General features: G+C 42.1%; 1 protein-coding gene across 3 annotated transcripts in view; it reads left to right on the top strand.

Annotated features, from left to right (window-relative positions):
* The window catches only part of Ccdc192 (coiled-coil domain containing 192), a 219678-nt gene extending 196489 nt beyond the window's left edge, over window positions 1–23189 (top strand). For all 3 annotated transcript variants that reach the window (XM_040741785.1, XM_040741784.1, XM_040741789.1), the window contains one exon: window positions 22867–23189. In XM_040741785.1, coding sequence (XP_040597719.1) covers window positions 22867–23150 — 284 coding nt within the window. In that variant the 3' untranslated portion in view covers window positions 23151–23189. The remainder of the gene's footprint in view (window positions 1–22866) is intronic.
* The last annotated feature ends 562 nt before the right edge of the window (window positions 23190–23751 follow it).

The raw sequence follows: 23751 nt of genomic DNA, 5'->3' as shown, positions 1-23751 counted from the left end.
CTGGCATGCTCAACCTGCTTTCTTCTACAACTCAGGACCCTCAGCCCAGGGACGAACCTTCCTCAGTGGTCTTGAACCTCCCACGTTAATCATCAATCAAGAAAACGCCCCATAGGCTTGCCTATTGCCTAGTTTCAAGGAGACATTTTCTCAATTGAGGTTTCTTCTTCCCAGATGACCCTAACTTGTATCAAGCTGACAAAAACTAAAACAAATACAAAACAAAACAAAACTGACCAGCACATATGGTAGTTCTTTATCTTTTAATTAATCTATTAATTTTAACAATTACGTACACATGTGGAATGTATTGTGATCATATTTCACTCCCTTTTACCCTTTCTCGTCCTTCTGTGTCTGACTTCTTCGCAGTTAGTTCCTTAGGAAACTCTAGGTCTTTTAAAGATTATGTTGTATTTAATATGCACATAGTTGGTTACTTTTTGTTTTCACTTTTTACTCTTGGTTCTTTTGCTCTTTTGGGGGCTCCGCCACCCAGCTCTCAAATAAATATGCACAGAGATTTATTTCTTAATTACAAATGCCCAACCTTAGCTTGGCTTATTTCTAGCCACTTTTCCTTAACTTTAGTTATTCCATCTATCTTTTGCCTTTTACCTTTTTTTGGCTTTTACCTTTCTCCATTTCTGTATGTCTTTCCTTTCCTTCTTATTCTGTGTCTGACTGTGCAGCTGGGTAGCTGTCCCCTTCTTTTCTCAATCCTTTATCTCTTCCTCTCTCTCCTATTTATTCTCTCTGCCTGCCAGCCCCTCCCATCCTTTTTCACACCGTGTCCCTGGGCTGTTCAGCTCTTTGTTAGACCAATAAGGAGGAATTTTAGACAGGCAAAGTAACACAGCTTCACAGAGTTAAACAAGTGCAACATAAAAGAATGAAACATATCTTTGCATCATTAAAAAAAATGTTCCACAGCCTAAACAAATGTAACACATCTTAGATAATATTCTACAACACCTGCCATCCCCTCCCCTCCAATTCCTCCACTATTCCTGACACTGCTTCCCCTTCCAAACTTCATGTGGTCTCTTTTCTTTAAACCCAGTGAGTTCAGTTAATGCTGCCAGTGTCCTATCAGTAGCCATATGGAAAGAAAACTAACTCTCCCTTCTCCAGCAGCCCTTGTTTGCAAATAGTTCCTCAGATGAGAGCGGGACTTCCTGAGTCCCTCCCCCGTTCATGCGGAGATTTTAGCTGACTTGGTCTTAAGCATGCAGTCCCAACCAACGTGAGTTCATGTGTGCAATGACACTATCATGTCTAGCAAATGCCATTTCTCTATAGGTGTCTATTTCCTTTAACTCTTACCATTTTTTCTGTCTCTCCCTACCTCTGGCAATGATCTGAACTTTGGGAGGTGTGATACAGATTTCTGAACACTTCCTAGTCTCTTATTTTCTGTATATTGACCAGTTATAAGTCTCAATAATGATTTTCATTTACCGGAAAAGGTTGAGAAATGCACTAGTTTACAGGTATGAAGAGAAATTTAAGAAAGTTATGTCCATTTTGCATGATTAACAATTTTAAGTTGAATTCACCTTCTATGTCTCTTAGGAAAAGCATGAGACACCATGCTACAGTACTAGTAGGCCTATTGCCAAATGAGGAAACGGGTGAACAGAAAGTGTAGACAGCTCTACGGAGCTGGCAACAAGCAATTGGAAAAGACCAAGTTTAATGCATGAGTTGGTTCATTCCCTTAAAATTAATATCAAAATTTTATTACACAAGTGAAAATAGAAGTCTAGACATACTATTGTTGACATCAAGAAATTAAAGGATGCATTGTTGATTATGAAGTTTTCATTTGCAAGTGTCTTTTTTGCATTTGCAAGCATCTATAATTCATTATCTTCACACTGTGCTGGTTAGCAGATTATTGATACATTGTAAGCTTTTGAATAATGTGAGAGAAGATGGATTATTCACGGTTTCCTTAAGGGAAAAAGGCTGGTTACTTTTGAAACACTGTTTTATACAAAAGGCTAAACTTAGTAACTTGTCCATGCATTCACACTGTATGAGATGAACAAATGGTTCAGATCTCTAATCACGCCCACCCCACCGCCCCCCACTGAAATCAGTGTCTCCTCCTGGAACGTCAGCTTGCAGGATTTAGTTGATTTACACTTTCTCTTGGTGTTTACTATTCTTTCACAAGTTGGTATGAAATCGGCTTGTTTGTGTTGGCTTGCTTCAGGGCTAAGTGTGGCACTAGTGGCAAGGGTGGACTCACAACTTTACATTTGGTTGAGATCATTGCTAGAACTGGTCCCTTTCACTACAGATGACAACTTTAATGTGTGTGAATCTACAATATCGCCATCACATGGAAGGTGTTGCACGTTCACACCGGATTGTTCTAGCAGCTCTTGGAAAATGATGCTACTCATATGTTTTTACCCCTCCAAAATTTTGACTTGCCAGAGCTAGGTTGTTCCCTCTGGTTCCTATGCCTATAGGTGAAACATTCTTCACTCAGAACTTTGACTTGGTAGAAAGAGGGGGAATGCTTATAGACACACTATAGGTTAAAATAGATTTTATTTCTAAATTTACCCTGAGTCAAATGTGTAGTTGTAACACCAATTTCCAACACTTATTCATTTTGCAGTTTGTGACTAAGAAAAATCTTTTCTCTGGCCTCACTCCTATTTTGTATGCCTGTAATACCTCTGCAGTCTCCACAGCTTCCTCCTGGGTCCCAAGCTATCTGAGGTGCTGGTAAACATGGTACCCCCCACCAGTCTTGGACTAAAGATTCTATACCTAAGGCAGGCTCTTCCTTTCCCAGCCTGTAGTTGTTCAAAATTCTATAGTAGAGCATGGGTTTTCCAGGACAGCTTCTCCAGAAGACTGTGCCTTGCATTAGGACAGTGCTGGGACTTGAGAGAGCTCCTTCTTCCCTAAACAACCTGTGCTAAATTACCTGGAAAATGCTCATTACTACATCCTTTCTACTCTCAGTTTTGCTTCTCTGTGCCCCTATTTGTTCTATACTACACTGGTAGGACAGATGACTTCCACAGAATACAACGCTCAAGGGAGCTAAGGCCAGCTAAGAAGACTGCACCTTGGCTAAGAACCATTTATTCTATTTACTTGCATGTCACATTATCATACTTCCTCTCTGCATAGATAGGCACTTTATCCACAGACATTTCTAGAATTAAACATATATATTACTATTTCTCATTTATTTTTATGTTTTAATATCTTCAAATGATAGCTATCAAAGCCAAGTTTGAACTTGAACTAGCTAGATTTTTGTATAAAAATTTAGCCTTGAAAATTATTGAATTGTTCCAACATCTAACATGAATATCTTCTTAATCTTTTCAACATAATTTGACTATACTTGCTCTGCTTACTCCACCAGAACTTTATGGTGCTTTTGATTTTATTACACATTTCCTACAATTTTGGTTCACAAGTCTAACTTCATTTCAAGCCACCTTCTAGGAACAACTGTTCAATTTGTTGAAACAGTTACTAGGGCAACGCCTACAGTATAGGATTTATCATCATTGGGGGCATGCTCATTTCTTTACTCATGCTACTGCTTCCTAATTCCTTTTCCTTCTGTCAGGCATTGCTGGCACGCATCACATCGGTTAAACAGTGACCGTGAGCTGTAAGCTGCAACAAGAACCACACCGTCCTTCACCGATGCCAAGATAATCTCGTAAACTAGATGAAACAACCAATTATGACATCATGTCTGTGGCTTATAGGAAAGCTGCCTGATATCCTGTGATCAGTGCAGTAATAGAATCTCTGTGACACTAGACTGGAGGAGGTCTAGCCGTAGAAGATGGTGGCAACCATCCGGTTCTCAAAATAGTACAGGGTTTCAGAATAATCTGGCATGTAAAAAGCAAGCAGGGAGACCCAAAGAAGACAGTTTCACTTACATTATTGGGACCACGGCTTCAAGTCTTGCCTGGAGCCAGTACATTCTCTTCATTACTTCAACCAGGTAGGCATGGGCTTTGGATTTTTTGCACAAAAATAGCCCTGAGTGATACACTATTGGCTTTTAATATAAGACAGTTTTGTTCAGTGGCAGACACGACCTACACAAAAGATGCTATTCTTCATTAACAGAACCCAATTTTACTCATAAAGTTAGACAAATACACTTAGGAATTTTCCCCCCATGCAATCCAGAACATAGATGGGGAATCCTTGTTTTCAAGACTGTATTAGGCATATGCTAGGATTAAAGAGGTATACCTCTAATATCTCTCTACAAGCATAAGGGGAGAAGTTTTCTTACACCTTACATGAGAGATAAGACAGGATTTTCTTTCCTCTTCCAACTTTTAGACAAAGATCTTTGGAGAACGCAGTGACCTTGCAACTAGGTCAGAACAAGAGAAGCCACAAAACAAACTAACTATGGAATTCCCCAGATACACCTATGTGTAATAATAATCTCCCTTTGTCCAAGTTGCTGATAGATGAACCATCTCATATGTGGCTGAATCACTCTGACCGATAAAGCCACAAACAATATTGATCCTCTGAGACTAATCCTAAGTATAAAATCAACTTACTCAATTGCTTAAAGACTTGAATCTGAAAATGAAACATATTCTAGGCAAACTTTGCCATTTAAAGGTATTATTTACTTGACTCCAAGAACTGTATTGGTCAATGGCTACACAATGTAGATTAAATGTAAGCAATTTCTATATCTTAGATAGAAATAAAAGGCTGAGCTCCTGAAATGAATGTAGGCTCTCAGCCTTTGTTTATCCAGGTGGTTAGAACCAAAAGACAGAGGGAGAGCCATCTTGGAAAGTAGCCAGAACAAATGCCCACTAGTTTCCAAGGTAACCCTGCTGACAATTCCTGAGATTCTTAATATTTACTGGATTATAAATCAGAAATAGATGGAAACATCAAAGAATGAGACACATGGCCTATTGAATTACTCCTTTTTTGCCTTTTAAAAATAAAACACTCTGAATTAAGAAGCAAATACACAGATACAATATAATTATATTTATTCCCTAGCTCCTCTTATATTCACTTTCATTCTTCATCCCTCCCAACTTCATGTCCTGTTTCTTTTATAACTTTACTTTTACCTCAGAGTTCACATAAAGCTAGATGTAGTAGCGTTCAGTTGTAGTGCAGGCAGTCTTGTGGGAGGCAGAGACAAGGGGAATCCCTTGGGGTCTCTCGGCACAAGTAGCACAGTAGTGGCATCCAACGAGACCCTGTCTCAAGGTAGAAAGTACTGACAGTCACAAAGATTAAAAATAATAGTAAAATAAAATATATATGGAACACAAGTAAATGAGTTCACTTATGTGAATTGTTTGATATTTTTAAGCATTATATTATTTTCCTGACTTTAACGCACAATATATTTCTAACACATACAATAATTTTCCTATACCAATACAAAGGTGTTTGGCTAAGTATTTCATCAATCCCCTACTATTTTTATACTTTTGTAATGTGTTTTGGATTTAAGTGTTGATTTTCCTCAGGCACAGCAGCTGCACATGAATCTATTGCTGGTTCTACAACTAATTGTGGCTCCACAGTTACTGCCCCCTCAGGCAGCAACCCAAAGGGACTTTTACATCCTCCCTGATCTGCCTCCTGCTGATGCCACCAAATGTGGTTTTTAACTAAATCTGTGTCGTTCTATATATCGATAAGACACAGGAGTCAGAGGCTGGTGTGAAAAATCTGTTAGCTCAGAGAGGTTGAGGAGCAACTAGCTGACTGTCCCTCTTCACTGGCATCTCAGAAAGACACTCCGCCAAAACAAAAAAGACCACCACACTCAAAGTCCCTCCCTACTACTCCCTACATGCCTCTCTGCCCATCTTCCAGAAGCCCTCTGACTCTCTATGATTACTTTCTGTCAACTAGCTGCTGGCTCCACCTCCTGAACCAAGGTTGATTTTATTGAATTAATACAAACACAAACTCGGGGTTCAAAGTGTGATTGAATATCCTGCAACATTTAATATCAAACTGAAAATAATTAGCTTTGATAGTGTTCTCAAAATTTATAATTTATCTGATAAAGTAGAAAACTGGAAATGAGGAGGTTTTGTAAAGAAAGAAAAGCTTGTTTGGGCTTCCTTTGGGGGGGTTGCTCTATCATTTTTGAGTTACCTCTTGTAATTTTGTCTTGAAGCTGAAAAAAATTAAATGAAAGCTTGAAGCTGATGAAATTGGAATGGCACTCCACGGGGAGTAGGAATTGAATAATTGTGTTCTACAACATGCCTCCGAGAGCAGGACATCTTGTTTCTGTTTATTTCATATTTTTTACTGTGAAAGTTTCATATATTTATACAATGTATATTGGTCATATCCATCTATCACTGCTTCCCTCCAACTTCCCCAGTGTTTCATCCAACCCACCCAACATTTTCTGCTTGTGGTGGTGCATGCCTCTAATCCCAACCTTGGAGAGGTAGAGGTCATTTACGACTCAGTAAGTTCAAGGCCAGCCTGGGCTATATTCAAAATAATAATAATAATAATAATAATAATAATAATAATAATAGAATGAGGTGTTTTATGCTGCCAGGTGAATGTGGCAAAAGAAATCTCTTGGCCCCGTCTCATCCTCATCCTTGGGTCTATTATTTTCATATATTTTATTAAACTATCAGTAAAGTTGCACAAAACAAAAGTGGAAGAAAATGCTAATGAAAGTAAAGTTAAGCTGGTGTGGTAGTATAAATCTATAATCCCAGCATTTAAGAAGTGAGGCAGGAGGATTACACATTCAAAGGCAGCATGGACTACATAGGGAATTTCAGACTAGCCTGAGCTGCATGGATTCAAAAATCATAAAGTAAAAGAATAAGGAAGGAGGGAGGGAGGAAGGGAGGGAGGGAGGGAGGGAGGGAGGGAGGGAGGGAGGGAGGGAGGGAGGAAGGGAGGGAGATGAGGGAGGGAGGGAGGAATTGCTTACATTGGAGGAAAGACTGAGAAACAGTATTGGTTTATTTGAGCATCTCCCTTCCAGTGGGCCAAGGTCCTCCTACTTTAAACCTCAACTCTGCTACTGCCTCTCATGCACTTGAGCACTTCGTTGGCTCCTTCCCTCTTTGCTACATTTTTCGTGGTCTCTTCTGAACTGGTTCCTGTATATTCTACAAATAAATGTCCAAAGGCTCAACATACCACTCAAAGTCCATTGGTGTCATTTGATAGGTGAACCATACCAGCTTGCTAGTTTCATACAGGTATTTATTTTATTTCCATAAAGTTGTGAACACAGGAGGAAAGACAGAATTCAGAAACTATAGCTCCGTACCTATAGAGATTGAAATCCAGTCCCTGGACACATAGTGTTTGAATGTGAATTATATAGACATATGAAACATATACTTAGTTTTTTGCTGAAAAGCACTTTTTGTAAAAAGCATTGAATTCTCAGTTGGTCCCACAGGGAAACTACAAGAGAATGGGAGATTGACATGTCTGCCTTCGTTCTATCTGTCCCCTTTGCTCTGGACAAAGGGTTAGAGATAGGAATCCCCAAAGTGCAGTTCCCTTGGGTTTTTATGTTGAGATGCCAGTCAGAATTGGCCCTAGATAAGGAGGATTACTCATGAGGACCAGAGACTCCCCAGAGCATAAATGATCAATAAGAGATGAGAGAATGGCAATAACGTGAACCTGTAGAACACCTTGTTGAAGCAGAATTGAGACAGTGTTGGTTGGAAGCATACCTTGACCAGGACTATTTCCTTAAGTTGTACCCCTGCCCTCTATTTAAACCCAAGGCTCCTTTACTACCCTAATGATGGACTTGTGGTTACTGACCCTCTCTTAATGGAGTCACGAGTGACTCTACTTTCTCTGCTTTTCACCAGTATTTGGTTCTTTATTTGGTGGTTGGGACATATGGCTGAACCCAGTATGAGCTACTAGAGCCCAAGATTTTGTCTTAAAAATTCTAGTTACTCATAGAGGGAGAAAGAGTTGCAGAAGTACATTTTACGACCCATCTGGGAAAAGGATACACAAACTAAGAAGCATTTAGAAATTTGAACCAATAGAACTGTATGGTAAGATGGATAGAAGAACACTGGAGGGATGTAGCTCAATGCATGTGCAAAGCTCTGGATTCAGTCTATACACACACACACACACACACACACACACACACACGCACGCACGCACGCACACACACACACACATGCACGGGTGCACGGGTGGTGAATGGAAAAGGGTAGGAGTAAGGGAGAAATCTAAAATAATTCCAGGATTCTATCTTAAGCAAAATGATGCATAAATAAGTCTTCAAGGTTCATAGCAGAGGTCTGACCTATATTTGTAAACTTTTTAAACCATTTGTGCCAAATAGATTCCACCCAAGTCCACAGAAGTTAAAGAAATTACCCTCAGAAAGAAGGTTACAAATAGGAATGTAAGACTGGCACTGCAGTAATTGCTCTGAGAAGCCAAAATAATATGACCAAAGGAGTAGGAGAAAGTTTGGAAGAGAAACACTATCATGCTATGGAAGTCAAAGAAAGAATGAGTTGTCAATAGGTGAAGGGCTTAGGGGTCAAATACAACGAATGAGAAGCAAGCCCACGCAGTTTAGTGGCATTGGTAATTCGAATGGCCAAGTTTAGCATGTCAGTTAAATCTAGGGTTTCCGCATGGTGGTGATGCATGCCCGTGACTCAGCACTGGGGAGCTTGAAGCCAGCTTGGCCACACAGAAGGAGTCTGTTTCAAATAAATAAAACCCCCAAACAAAAATAAAAATCTAGATTGCATTGGGTTAGCACATATTAGGAAAGCCAGTCAGGGCATAGACAATTGAAGGAAAGGAGTCTGGGAGCACCCCTGGAGTGACTAAATAATGAAGGCTTCTCTGTCCTTTTAAAGATAGCAGGAGGAAGTCTAAAATGTTAACTGTGTGGAACCATGAACATTTACAAAAGCAAGGTGGTAACAATATCTTAAGATTCCACTGGAGACAGGACTGTCTGGATTTAGGGAAACCTTCCACACCCATCAGTTAAAATGAAAGAGCCTGAGCAGCAGTGTGCCAGCCTGGGTGAGCTCTTGGCTCCCGCAATACTTTGTTCTCTATTGATTTCCTATTGCAGCCATGACAAATGATGCAAACTAGTAACACAGAACAGCCCAATTGTATTAGTTAATAGTTCTGGAGGTCAAAAGCTCAAAACAACTGTGTCTGGCCTACAGTCAAGGTGCCAGCAGGTGGTGGGTCTTTGTTCCTGCCAGCAGTCCTGAGCAACCTGATTCTTGGCACCTTCCAGTTTCTATAGGGCAATGACAAGTCTTGGCTCCAGGTACCGTTCTTATCTTCAGAGCCAGCAGCGTGGTGTATCAGTTATTTTCTCAGCACTGTGATCAAATACATGACAAGGTGACACTTCGGAAAAGCTTCGTTTGCCTCAATTGCGTGATGGGGGAGGCATGGCGACTGGGGTTTCAGCTGGGGTCACAGGAGCCTGCACCAAAGCTTGTTACATTTTCACAAATCATGAGGTGGGGGCAAAGAGAGGACGAAGGAGGAGGAGGGAAGGGAAGAAGAAAAAGGTAGGGGATGGGAAGGGAGGGGAGAGGTGGGGAGGGGAGACTGACTGAGACTAGAACAAGAACCAGGCTATACCTCCTAACGCACAAGGTTGCGCTGAGCGAGTATGTCTGCCCTCCAGACCTCACCATTAAGGATTCCATAAAGTCTCACAGCTGCACCATAAGCTGGGGACCAAGTGTTCAGACACCTGAGCCTGTGGGGACATTTTACAGACAAATCACAGCATACAGCATCTTCAGAAAACTCCTTCTGGCTGACAACCTCCCTCCCTCTAGCGATCACATTAAGTCTCCCTCAGTAATGCAGGACTCCCTTTCCATCTCAGGATCCCCAGTTATTTTTGCAAAGGGGATTTGCCACATAAAGTCACCTGCCTTCTGGTATGGGAGTATCCTCTAGGAGTGTTATTTTCAACATCTTTGTGGACATTTCTGAGAGGGGTATTATTCTGCAAACCCTATGCCTCTATTTCCAAAGTACTCAGCAACACTGGGAATTATGGATGGAGCCTTTACAACTTCCTCTGCTCAGTGTTTCATATAAACAAAGTCTCAGGAACAAATTCCATCAATGTCACTCCGAAGGGATGGAGTGCTCAAAACCTGGAGAATTTTCTCTGAGAGTTATGTGACAATGTTATTTGACTGGTACAAGTTATAGCAGATTTAGTGCTCAGAACAAAAAAAAAAAAGCAAAAGCAAAAACAAAAACAAACAAACAAAAAAACCCTGAACCACCCAAATAAATTCTCTGTGACCCTTTAACTGCTATAGTAGTCATTACAGTTTGTCGTGTCGTATGCCTAATCAAAACAAAACAAAACAAAAAACTGCCAGCCTAGATGTGTTGATTCTAGACCATACAGCACATGTAGGAGGCTGGTAAAGTTCATGGTAATACTGTCACCTCAGGGCTAATCCAAAGACGGAGAGTAATCAATGAGGGTTAATAGGTGAGGAAGAGAAGAACTTCATGGTGTGGGGTAAAATGGTGCACATCCCTGAAACCTGTGCACAGCACATGACTGTGTCGCCAGACCAGGGATGCTAGTAGTGTCAAGTCAGCCAAATAAAGATGGCTTTTCCCTCTTATTATGTAGATAGAATCTTAATAAACAAAATGATGTCCTGTATCCTATCATTCTTAGAAGGGAGAAAAACAACCCTATGAACTTTCTTTGTTATTATCAAAAATAACTATGTCAATGCCATCATTACCAGAATATTGTTTCATTTCTCAATACTGCATGACTCTAGAAACTATAAATCATTTGAAAACAAGCACACACAAACTAAATAGTCCATCCTCATGTACCACTGGCTGCGTGGGGGTGAGGGCATATCCCTAAGGGATACAGAGCCTAAAAGATGAAAACTCATCTTAATTGACTTTGAGTCCCTACTGGTTCCTTTCCCCACTAGAACAAAAACAGAACTGCATTCATTGTCTTCTCTATTTTGTCCCTTCAGACAATCCCCTAGGTCTCCTCTCTCTCTCTCTCTCTCTCTCTCTCTCTCTCTCTCTCTCTCTCTCTCTCTCTCTCTCTCTCTCTCTCTCTCTCTCCCTCCCTCCCTCCCTTGAATTTCCTGACCCTCCCACCATTTTCACCTCTGGATTCTGGCCAGCATGCTGGTCATTACATTTTATTCTTTATTTCCTTTGAACAACCAACTAGTCAGCCTTTCTGAAGGTTCCCCCGGGAAACCTGATCAGTGGAAGAAGTAAGACATTGCTAAAGTCCCTCTTCTTTTGCTTAGACTGACTCTTTCTTAGAGTAGCTCATATGCTGACAGTGTTTACCTCTTCTCAGCTGTGTTTCAGAACCCTTTCTGTAAATATCCAAAAATTATTCGAGGACTCCTAGTCCCAGGAAGGGGATTAAGGGAAAATGCATCCAGGTGCTCTTACCTCTCCCCAGCAAAACACCTATGTTATTGGCAAGCAGACAGAGATGGACACTGTGGATTGAAGCTGAAATGTCCCCCACAGGCTGGGGTTCTGAGTTCTTCTGAGGATATATTTTAATAGGCCATGGAGCCTTTAGCAAATGAAGCCTGACTAGCAGAAGCAGTCACCAGAGTTATGCCTTCAAAGGATATGCCAGCCCTGCTGCAAGTCTTGGCCTCTCTGAAGGCTACGCCTGCCCTGGTCCCAGGCCTGAGCTCCCTGGGTTTTGGTCTGTCACCATGTGAAGGGAAGCTGCCACACACTTCTGCTGCTCTAGAATTGATCTACTCTGTCCTGCCTTCCCTACTGTAATGACCTAAAACTCTTTGAAATTGTGAACCAAGAAAAACCCTCCTGTCTGTCATCAGTTGTTTCTGCTAAGTAGTTTGATCATAGTGATATAAAAGTAACTTACAGAACGGAATATGTATTGACCTCTGTTGAGCAGGCAATGTCTAGCTACTTGAACTTTTCCCCCAGATCCCTGTCATTGACCAGCTTAGGAAGGTTTTAGTCTATGTGCTCAACGGACAAGAGGCATATTAACAAGAAAACAAAAATCAACCTGAAGAAACATGGAGACACATGGAGGAACACGGAGACACGTGAGGGAACATGGAGAAACATGGACACACATTCGAAGCACATGACTCTAGAAAGGGCTAGATAAATACAGAGCTAAGCAAAGGCAGCAGGGCTCAGGCTCTAGAAGAGATAGGAGGTGGAGCAGGCTCTCAAATGCTGAGAGGCCAAGTTTCCAGAGAAGAAGAATGCTATTGTTAGACAGAAGAATTGTCCCAATAAAATCTACCTCTGTTGATCTCTGACTGGACCCAGTGTCGGATCTCCCTGACTGAGATAGGGTTCTATTGCTGTGAAGAGACCCCATGACCACAGCAACTTTTATAAAGGAAAACATTTAATGGACACTGGCTTAAAGTTTCAGAGGTTTTGCCCATTATCAGCATGGTGAGAAGCATGGCTACATGCAGACAGACATGGTGCTGGAGAACGAGCTGAGAGCTGTACATCTTGATTCGAAGGCAGTAGAAGAATCTGACACGCTAGGCCTAGCTTGAGTAGATGAAACCTCAAAACCCACCCCTTCTATGACACACTTCCTCCAACAAGGCCACACCTCCTAATAATGCCACTTCCTATGGGCCAAGCATTCAAACACATGAGTCTATGGGGGTCATTCCTATTCAAACCACAGCTCTCCAGGCTTTCTTCTCCCAATCTTGTCTTCCTCAGAAATGATCCTTTCAAAGCACAAAGATGAATACCAAGTGGGAAAGTTTATCTTTTGCACATTGGCTTTTTACTTCACCAATGTAAATTTCCTTTTAGACATGATTTTCATTTACAAAATGAAGAGCTGTTTCTGTTAGTAGTTTCTCTGAGTAGCCATCATGAAATGTGTCAAAGATTTACACTTAAGGGCACCATAGTTAGACTTCCATACCAACCTATGTTAATCTTGAAGCAACTACCCTTCCCAAGCTTACACCAAGGTATCATTCTATCTTTCTGGGACAATGCCCTTAAATCTTGAGGCATATCACCTGACTCTAACAAGCTTTAGGGCCGAAGGGACTCACTGATAGAATCCAGGATGCCTTATGTTTCTGTCTCAGGTATGAGCCTACCTCTGCCCAAGTCTTCATGGAAAGAGACTTGGAAATGAACCCTTCAAACATAAAAACAAAAACAAAATCAAAACAAAGCAAGCCCCCTTAACACTCTCTACTCTCTCTGGATACCCGGGAGATGATTCAGCCAAGTATAAACTATTGAGTTGTTTCTGAGTTATAATCTAATTAAGGAAGGGCTGAGTCTGTGAGGACCATGAATATGTTTAGTTAGCCGGTAGCATTTACAGACAGAGCCCTGTGACACAGCCAGGGTGATACACAAAGAATAGAACAGATGTGATATCCCTCCCTTCTCCAGCTTTGAGACCTGAAGTCTTGTCAAGAAGAGGCTTGCCTGGATACCTGTCAGCCACCTTTTAAGAACTGAGCCAGAAGCCCAGCCTACCATGCTTCTGGTGATGAAGCCTGGTTTGATGAGTCAGGGTTGGGAATAATTTTCATAGCTTCCAGAATCTAACCCACAAATCTCAAGGAGGACTAGTAGGTGAGATCTCCTAGCCATTCATTCCATGCCTATTTTTAAGGAGAATAAACTCAGAGATGTTACATTCAGGGTCAGACGATCATGATGGTATATTTTCATTGTTGTAGAATTACTGTACAGTCCCAGTACTCAGTAAACAGAGGTAGGTGGATCTCTCTGAGTTCAAGGCCATCCTGGTCTACATAGACAGTTCCAGGTCATCTAGGACTACAAAGAAAACCCATCTCAAAAAATGAAACAAATAAACAAAAAGAATTAATATGATTTCCCAGTAAGAAATCACTCCACTACTTAGAGATTAACAAAGGAAAAACTCTTGAATAGTATCACATAACTCCTTCTGGCTAATACACCTAAGGGAAATGAACCAGTCCTGAACAGAAATCCCCACCAACTTATTTAGTGTCAGGACTCCAAGCTACACTTTGAGCAATTACACCCATTTCCCAGAGACAGAAATACTAAGATGGTCCTTGAGACAAATTAGATTTACAATGTAAAAACATTTTCATGGCAAAACATAGACAGGTGGGACTGTTTTGACAAGCAGCTGTTAACCAGGATCATTCAGCCTTCTGATAGAATTGCACTCTTCGTGATAAGAAAACCCAGACTTAATGACAGACCAGGACATAATGGTGGCCCTTTCCCAGTGCTGTTCTAAAGAAGCATTTGTTTATTGGGGGAGGGGTGTTGGGGGAGGATGGACCTAAGGGCAAGCTGTGACCAGGACTGTTTCCTTTTGTTATGTGAATAGGACTTCATTGCTGACATCTTAGTGAACAAATCTGTCAGAAACATATTCTCAGCAAACTACACTTGATTATGTCAGATCTCCAATATTTTTTCCTATAGTTTCTACCAAGTCTGGTTAGTGTACTACGCATTCCTGGGTGCCCTTTCTGCTGAATTGTACTTCATAAAACTTGATTTCCTAAGCAAGTTTAGTAGATCCTTCATATCATCAAATTATTACTCCAAGTTTCTCCTACATCATCATTACTATTTTAATGCAGCAGTTAAAAGATTTGCTGGAAGGTAGAAAATGTGTCCAGGAAGAAATCTAAGTACGATCTTTAAAATTTTAACTTTATTTTTGAAATTAAAATACAATCACATTGTTCTCTCCCTTCCTTTTCTTCCCTCCAATTCATCCTATGTGATGTGACCCCTTGTTCTCTCTCAAATTCATGGCAACTTTTTCCTTAATTGTTAAGGTGTGTGTGTGTGTGTGTGTGTGTGTGTGTGTGTGTGTTTTTAGGAATACACACACACACACACATATATATATATATTCCTAAATACATATGTATAAACTAATCTCCCCATGCAATGTTACTTGTATATATGGTTTCAGAGGTGACCACTTGGCGTTGATAACTATGCTATGCTGGAAAACCATCAATGTACTCTTCCCTGAGAAAAACTACTCCCCATCCCTACTCTCAATATTCTTTAGTTGCCTGTAGTTCTTTGTTTAGGGCTAGGTCCCCATAGATTTTCTCCCTTTCATGTTAGCATGTATATTGATGTTGTCCTTATTCAGGTCATATATGGGCAACCATGTTGTTGAGACTTCATGAGTGCATTTCCCTGACATTCTAGGAGATACAATCTCACAGCAGATTACCTGTTTCTCAGACTCTTACAATCTTTCTGCCCCCTCTTCCATATGTTTCCTGAGCCTCAGGTACAGGAATTGTGGTGTAGAACTACCAGTGGAGGCTAGTTACCACACAATTACTTGTTGTCTGCATTTTGACTTTCTGTGGTTTTCTGAAACAGTCTCCATCTGTTTCAAAAAGAATTTTCTTTAATGAGGAGTAAGAATTACACTTATCTGTGGGTATAAGAATACACATTTAGGGTACAATTAAGAATTATGCTGTCTTAGTAGACTGGAGGTTGTAGGTTCTCTACAAAGACTGACAACCTCACTGGCTCTGGATAGTTGGCTAGGTTTCCAATATCAGGCATGATTTCCTTCTTATTGAGCAGGCCTTAGGTCTACCATAGAGCTGTTGGTAACCATCAGGATAAATGTGCCACTATTGCACACTAAGAGTTGTTGTAGCATGATGGCCATTGTTGAAGTCCATAGTTGCTTTCCTCCACTGGAGTCTGCATGGTCCCTTCTGATACCATGAATGCTAGTCCTCAGGGAGGAGGCTTCCAGGTAAGATCTAGCTCAAATCCTTCAGAGTCTGTGTCTGAAGTGTATGTTTGCTTCAGCAATGGGGAATTATCTTCAACCTCTGGGAGGCAACCAAGGCAACAGCAATAACCTATAACGTTTTGGGAGTCTTTTGGACATCCCTGACCAACAACTCAAAAGGGACTTCTTATGCCTGACATTGGGGAATTTTGCTAGATCATCTCTTGGGGGAAGATAGAGTATAAGAAGGAAGATGGAAGTCTTCAGTTCCCTTGGTCCCCTTAGTTACTTGCATTTTACAAAGAGCATCTAAGCACCATATGAATGCAACTAGCTAGCAGTCAAGAGTGCTTTCTAGTCTCTGTGATCCTTAACTACTAACCAGGTCCTCAAAGTGTCCATATCAAGTAGACTCTGGGTCTGGAGAGTTCTACAGTCCTCTGGTGACATTTGCAAAGCTGCCGTCAGGATGTCTGTGCCCTTCCAAAATGTTTCTGCTGAAAACTAAATCCCATTGTGCTCTTAGAAAGCGGGTCAAAAAAAAAAGAGACTAATCCCTGAGTGTTGTCCTGCCCACCCTGGGCGGTCAGTAAGAAATAAGGTGCTGTTTCTGAGGAAAGAGCCTTTCCAAGACACTGATCTGGGTTTGCAGCCTTAATCCTAGGGTTCTCATGCTCGGGACATATTCCAAGTGAGCGGCTGTTGTATTCAAATTCCACAGCCTGCAGTCTTATGGTCAGCTGGGTCACAAGGGCCTCTCATCCACCTGGGTCTCTGGCACACAAACAATGACCTCCAACTCCGTCTCTCGCCCTGGTTTTCCTGCCTTCTCTCCCTGCAGCAGTCTCAGACTCTCCTAATGCTGCAGGAGGTGAAATAGCCGCATCCTCAGGGCTACAGGGGCCCATTGCACTTTCAGCTAAGTACTCCTCGTCTTAGGGCACTTTGGAAAACAGGCAGATATTTTTAAGTTTTCTATTCTTTTAGTCTGCAACTTTGCCTAATACTTTTATGTTAAAATGCAACCCCCTAGTGTATGGCCAATCATCATCACAATATGTCAAAAACTGATAAGAAATATTGCACTATATTGTAATTTTTTAAGTGACCAAACCTATTTAATGATCACATCTAATTGTGCAGTGTTTCTAATTTTTGACAAGTCAGTTAACAAGTGCCGACTTTAGTTTTCTAAGTATGCACAGCTTGGAAGAAGGAAATTGAAAAGCCTCTGAAGTCATATGTCTGGGACCGCAGAGACTAGTCTTTGTGAGCAAATGAAAACACGGAAGTGGTAGGATGGAGTGAACTTCAGGACAATAGCAATCTGTGTGGTTGCCGGTAGAATACAAGGATACAGAAAGAGGTGGCGGGGGCGGGGGTACCATTTCTTTCAGAGAATTTCCATTCACAAATGATTATTAAGAAAGACAGATAACTGGGAAGGTTTTCGTTTCTTCACCTTTTCATTTAAGTGGGAGAGGTACATGCCTATGGGTGTGCCAACTGCGAAGCCCAAGAATGACAAGGGGTGAACCTGGACTTCCCGGCGGTTGTTGACAAGCATACACAGCTTTCAAAACCAGCCCTAAGTGACTCAGAGTGATGGGCATTTGTTCAGAGGAGGATGCTGGCACAGTCTTGGAGCCTGAAACTGTAATCCTGGGTGGCTCTAGGATGAGGTATTTAATCACCTCGACTCTCAGAGTCTTTCTTATTGAGTAAATACTTGGCAGCCTCAACATCCGTTTGAAAAACAAAGAGAAAAATAAACCGCCATAGTGAGGACCTAGTGGGGTGTTTGTTCATATTAACCCTGACTGTCCTTTAGAGCTTCATAATGCTGCTTATTTTCTGCCCCATAGCATGGCTATAGAAGCCAACATCACATCACATTCATGCATGTGTACAGGGACCCAATCATTAACTGCTAGAAAAAAAAATGGATGAGCTAAATATGACTGTAGAAGACACTCATGTCCCAGATGAAAACAAAGTGCCACATTGTTGGAGATATCTGATTCACAAACCAGTGATTCCCAGCTCAGTAGTACTTAGCGGTGACAGCAGTAAAAGGACTTACAGGGAGGTATGAGCCTGCCCCTCTTGTAGAAGTTTAGCAGAGGTGCCAAAAAGCAGCAACGAAGTCCTTCCCACCATTCACTGGGTCGCCATTCAACATACGAACTCCTGTACTCACAAAACTCACGTCTCCACATTCTAAGTCTTCCGATCTAATGTGACACTGTACCGCAGTGGGTTTGCCCTGTCCCCACCCCAGTCTGTCCATGGCAGCTTTATACCTGTCCATTATCTCTGTAAGTTTGTGGCTGCAGTGACGACACAATGCAGACTTTATCCATGGGTTACGGTTCGGTGGCTAACACATGAAAGCTCTGAGTGACACCAGAGGAACATTGTAGAGCTTTTCAGAATTCCTATAGTGGCTACAAAACACTCAGATTACCCTCTCCAAGTTTCAGGCTCTAAGACATTCCTCTAAATGTAGTTCCCTCTCTGTTATAACCTATTTGGTTATTATTGCTTACTTCCATATAATTCTTATGGGCTACACTGCTAAGAGTGTGGTGATGATGGGATTGTGAATGAGAAGTTGCAAAGACCCAAAGGCAAAGGTCCCAGTGCTGCTAGCTCATTCTAGGCTGACATAGAAAATTGAGCAGCTCAGGCCAGATGCAAGAACGTTCCTGTACTTCTCACTCTTAACCTTGCTAAACATGCCTTCCTTCCACCCACATATTGCCCACTTTCTCATGGTTGTGACAAAATGCATGACAAGAGCAACTTAAATAAGAAAGGATTTGTATTGATTTGGGATTTCAGAGCCAAACACTTAGGCATGCATTTGGGCAGAACACTGTGGCTCATGGAGGAAGAGGCCATCAATGCCACAGCAGTCAAGAAGGGGTCAGCAAAGAAGGAAATGGAGACTGAATTTAGTCTTGTACACCATGCCTGCAAAGACCTACTTCCTACAAATATTTCCTAATGTTTCCAGAAGAAAAGCACCCGCAGCTGCGGGTCAAGCAGGCAACACTGGAACCTGCAGGAGATATTTCACACTCAAGTGATAAACTGTCTCAACTTTGCTGCTATCTTTAGCTCCCAGTTTTATTCCTCTTTTATGTCTTTTTGTCCCTTCAGGACAGAGAATTGAGCCTATGGCCTTGTGCATGCAGGGAAGCATTCTCTCTACCACAGGGCTACTGTCGCAGCCCATTCATCTCTATTTTAAGTGCAGGCAGAAACAGAGGGAATAATGAAAGCTGTCGTGTGCTGACAGAAACTCCTACAAGTTCATACTCCAGGTTACCCATGCCTTTCTCACAGTTAGATGGGCCTGTGGCTGTCTGTCTTACCTGGTCAGATGGCAGACCCTCCATGTCCAATACATCATGGCTTTGAAGGTGGGGTTATCTATCTGCTGGCAGAAGTCTGGGGAAGAGGGCAAGAGTTTGAGATTTGGAACATGTAAGCTGTCAGGTCCTTGAAGAACATTGTCCCTTCCTGTTACAATGGAGAGATTACTGTTCAGGGAAAGGAAGAGTAATGATTATCTGAGACAATTTCAAGACATCTAGGATGTCAAGTTTTAAAAGTCTTTTGCCATTTTGGACAAGTAAGGGGTTGGGAGGATTGCTCAGTGGATAGAACGCTTCCCAGGACCCATGGAGAGCAAACAGCAGTAATGCCAGTACCTTCCATGAGACAGGAGTCAAAGATGTGAGAGTTTCTGGAAGCTCACAGGCTAGAGAGTGTGGACTACACAGCATAGGGGCAAACAAGGACTCCCTGTCGCAAACACAGTAGAGGACATGCAACGACAGCTGAGGTTGTCCTTGACCTCCACGTGTATACCATGTCCTCTGACCTCCACGTGTTATTGTGTCCTCTGACCTCCACATGTTACCGTGTCTTTGACCTCACGTGTATACCATGTCCTCTGACCTCCACATGTTACCATGTCCTCTGACCTCCACGTGTTACCGTGTGCTCTGACCTCCACGTGTTATTGTGTCCTCTGACCTCCACATGTTACCGTGTCTTTGACCTCACGTGTATACCATGTCCTCTGACCTCCACGTGTTACCATGTCCTCTGACCTCCACGTGTTACCGTGTCTTTTACCTCACGTGTATACCATGTCCTCTGACCTCCACGTGTTACCGTGTCCTCTGACCTACACGTGTTACCATGTGCTCTGACCTCCACGTGTTACCATGTCCTTGACCTCCACATGTTACCGTGTCCTCTGACCTCCACGTGTTACCATGTGCTCTGACCTCCACGTGTTACCGTGTCCTTGACCTCATGTGTTACCATGTGCTCTGACCTCCACGTGTTACCATGTCCTTGACCTCCACATGTTATCGTGTCCTCTGACCTCCACGTGTATACTGTGTCCTCTGACCTCCACGTGTTACCATGTGCTCTGACCTCCATATGTTACCGTGTCCTCTGACCTCCACGTGTATACCGTGTCCCCTGACCTTCACGTGTATAGCGTGTGCTCTGACTTCCATGTGTATACCATGACACATGCATATCCCCACCCAAGAAATGGAACAACTATTTTTGTGTTATTTGTCTAAAGATGGCTTAACAATGAAATCACTTGTGTAAGAAACTCCCTTTTGGGCATATGTACCCACTAGCTTGTCTCCTTATCATCATCTACATTTCATTCAGAGAAACAACGCACTACACACATCTTGAGGTGTCTTGCCAGCTCCCCTTTCTCAGCTTTCTAATCCTTGTCTACTTCTTTTCTAATTATCAGCATCCTAAGCTGCAGATTGAGTTATGCTCTTCTGATGCAAGATAGCCAAAATATTACTTTTTAAACAATAATCAACAAAACTAATGAGATAGTTCACATTTTTCTATGCCAAGTGTTCCCAAATGAATGCCTATTTCACATTGATAGCATATCTCAGAATAGCCACATCCAGTTGCTTATTGTTCATGTGCAGTTATTGTAGCTGCCAGCACAGCTCCAGCCAGATGTAAAAGGGAGGCCTAGCAACTAAGAAAAGCCCCCTGCTGTATGGGCAGCTTCTCCTGGGCTGGGGGGCATATGACTTACACAGAGACAATGAACCAAGGAATTCTTTAAACTGTAACACCTTTTCACTATTCCTTCAAAAATACACATTATTTTTTAATTTTTAATCTGTCTGCTGTGTGAATCTGTCATGTGTGTGCCAGTGCCCATGGAAGCCAGAAGAGGGTGTCAGATCCCCTAGGAGCTGCAGTTGCAGGAGGTTTTCGACCTCCAGATACAGAGGCAGATGAGTAGCATGTGCTTGGGACCACTGAGTGTCTCTCCAGCTCCTTTTGTTGCTCTTTAACTTAAAAGAGACAAACAAATCATCTCTCCCTTCAATACTAGCATTAGGGTTTCAAAATGAGAACTAAAGTTTCCCCAATATTGCTAAAATTTAGTAATTTGCCAGTTATTATTATTTGTAAGATTAGAGCATGGCCTGGTGTCTCCTTATCAGTTTTGTGACACCCCCCATCCCCCCTTCCCCCCTCCCGCACCAAGGATGCTGCACATTGCGTCTTAGGTGCTCAATCTTCCACCAGAGATCCTTTGGGATAAAGCTAATAGCCAAGAAGTTTTACTCACTAATGAATCTGTGTGAGGTGATTCTTTGCCTGAACGCAGATCACACACACACACAGAGAGAGAGAGAGAGAGAGAGAGAGAGAGAGAGAGAGAGAGAGAGAGAGAGAGAGAGAGAGAGAGAAAGAGAGAGAGAGAGAGAGAGAGAGAAGAGAGAAGAGCAGGTATGGCTTAACAGCAGTAGTAGGTGTGTGTGTGTGTGTGTGTGTGTGTGTGTGTGTGTGTGTGTGTGTGTGTGTGTAGTTAAGAGTCTCACTCTACATGTCCAACTGGCCTAGAACTCATAACAATCCTACCTTAGCCCTCTGGCTTGTATAGGAAGTCTGTTTATCCATAACTGACAATAGTATATCAGGACTTGTCTTTTACTGGGGATGGAGACATCTATAGACTTTCAGCTATGTTATATCAACCACTGAAGCTGTGGACTGAGATGTCATTGGCTCCATTAGCCCTAAACTGATGTCCAAGCCCTTGACATCTCTTACTACGTATATCTATGTCTGCATTTTCCATAGCTCAGAGAAATTTGATGATGAAAATTTCAAGTAAAGAGTAGTAAAGAGTATGGCACTTCTGAGGTCTAATAAGATGGAGTTTACTTACAGAAGCCACATTTTTGGATGGATAGTGAGATTGATTTTTTAGGACTCTTGGGCCCAGTGATCCATCCTTCATCCCCTTTCCCTCCTTCAGTTCTTGGTGCTTAGCTCAGTGATTCACCAAGGATCATAATACTGGATAAACTTTGATGTCCTAGAGGATGCACAATTTTATTTTAAAATGCTGGTCAGTCTTCAGCATAAAAGAACTAAATCTCTGATGGATCCCATGCAACCAATTCCCTACGTGGGCTCAAATTGATATTCTTGGGAACCCTGAAGCTTGGACTGGGAAGTTAGTCTTCCTACATTAACATCTCCCCCAAAAGGAGCAATGGCAAAATTAGTTGTTTTTCAGACATGTAAACATCTAATTTCAAGCATATTTTTCTTTATTGCGATCATTCCTCTTATGAATGATTCTTCAGGAAAAGGAAAAGATGAAGCCTGGTGTGGCTGTTGTTGGGATTTGTCTTTCAAGGTCAGCTCATTCCCACAGTTAATTGAAAGATAAATGCTTATAAAAAATAAAATTAAGAGTTGGCAAGGTCTGACTCTGGTCCCTCTCCAGAGATTTCCAAGTTCTTCTTTCATGAGTCCCTGAATCTTTGCCTTCACAGGATCTAGATTCTGTTCTCAGTGTGTCTGACCAGATGACGTAACATCTGGGCTGCCTCTGGAGAACGTGCAAAATGAAGCACTTTCATCCTTCCGCTCCAAGCCCTGGGAACTCAGTGAAAATGACTTTCCTCTTTTGTTTGTTTGCTCTTTGTTTGCTTTAGTGTCCAACTCAGTGGAAGTGCTCTGTGGCGGTCTCCCACCTGTGGAAGAAGGTGACAGGAAGATTAGCCTGATTATGGAGCTGTCCACCCAGGTTTCCGTGCAAACTGAGAAGATCACACAGCTCGAAGAAGTTTTAGAAGAAAAGGAACGGAAGATTGAGGAACTGGTCGCTAAGCACAGTTACCGGCTGTCCCAAAAGGAAACAAACCTTAAAGAAGACTTAAAAGACCTCCCGGTTGAATGTGATGATAGGAGCGTTCCTGTGGCCTCTAATGAGTTGTAGATTTCCCATATGGCAATAATTAAAGTTTAGTGTCATCAAGGTGGAGTCAAAAGCCTAAATAACCAGTCAAGTTCAAGTTTGCAGTATGAGTATCACCTACAGAGTTTGTGCTAAAAGAAACACAGGAAGGGGAACACTCAGAACTGAGCCTGAAAGTGTCTGCCACTCCACAGTGGTCACGTAGCCACACAGCAGTAGAGTGCTGTGTCTTTCGACACTCCTGGCTAACAGTGGGTGGGGAGGAACACAAAACCATGCAGCTGGAGAGATGGCTCAGCCCTATTCTCTGACTAGAAGTTTGCCACACTTCGAAGGAAGGGTGCGAAGCAGCCCTTTGTGTAGCGCTGTTGGGAAATGAGAGCTGTGTTGGAGGGCCAGCTTCAAGTTGGGGAAGGTTAGAGCCCAGAGGAGCAAAATCATTGCCCTGAGAGTAAATAGCCACGAGGTCTGTCCTTTCATGTCCTCTCAAGTTTATTTCTTTATGGCATGAATTTTACAAGCATTAGCAAGGGTAGAAACAAAATAATGCTGAAGTGATTTTAAAAAATGAATCAGAGCTGTGGTCCTTTGGGAAAAGGTTCTGGACAGTATCTCTCTGGGA

Source organism: Mesocricetus auratus, unplaced genomic scaffold, assembly GCF_017639785.1.
Source record: "Mesocricetus auratus isolate SY011 unplaced genomic scaffold, BCM_Maur_2.0 Super-Scaffold_6730, whole genome shotgun sequence".
Classification (NCBI taxonomy): Eukaryota; Metazoa; Chordata; class Mammalia; order Rodentia; family Cricetidae; genus Mesocricetus; species Mesocricetus auratus.
Note: the sequence above shows the minus strand (reverse complement) of the source record. Positions and strands in the feature narration are given on the sequence as shown.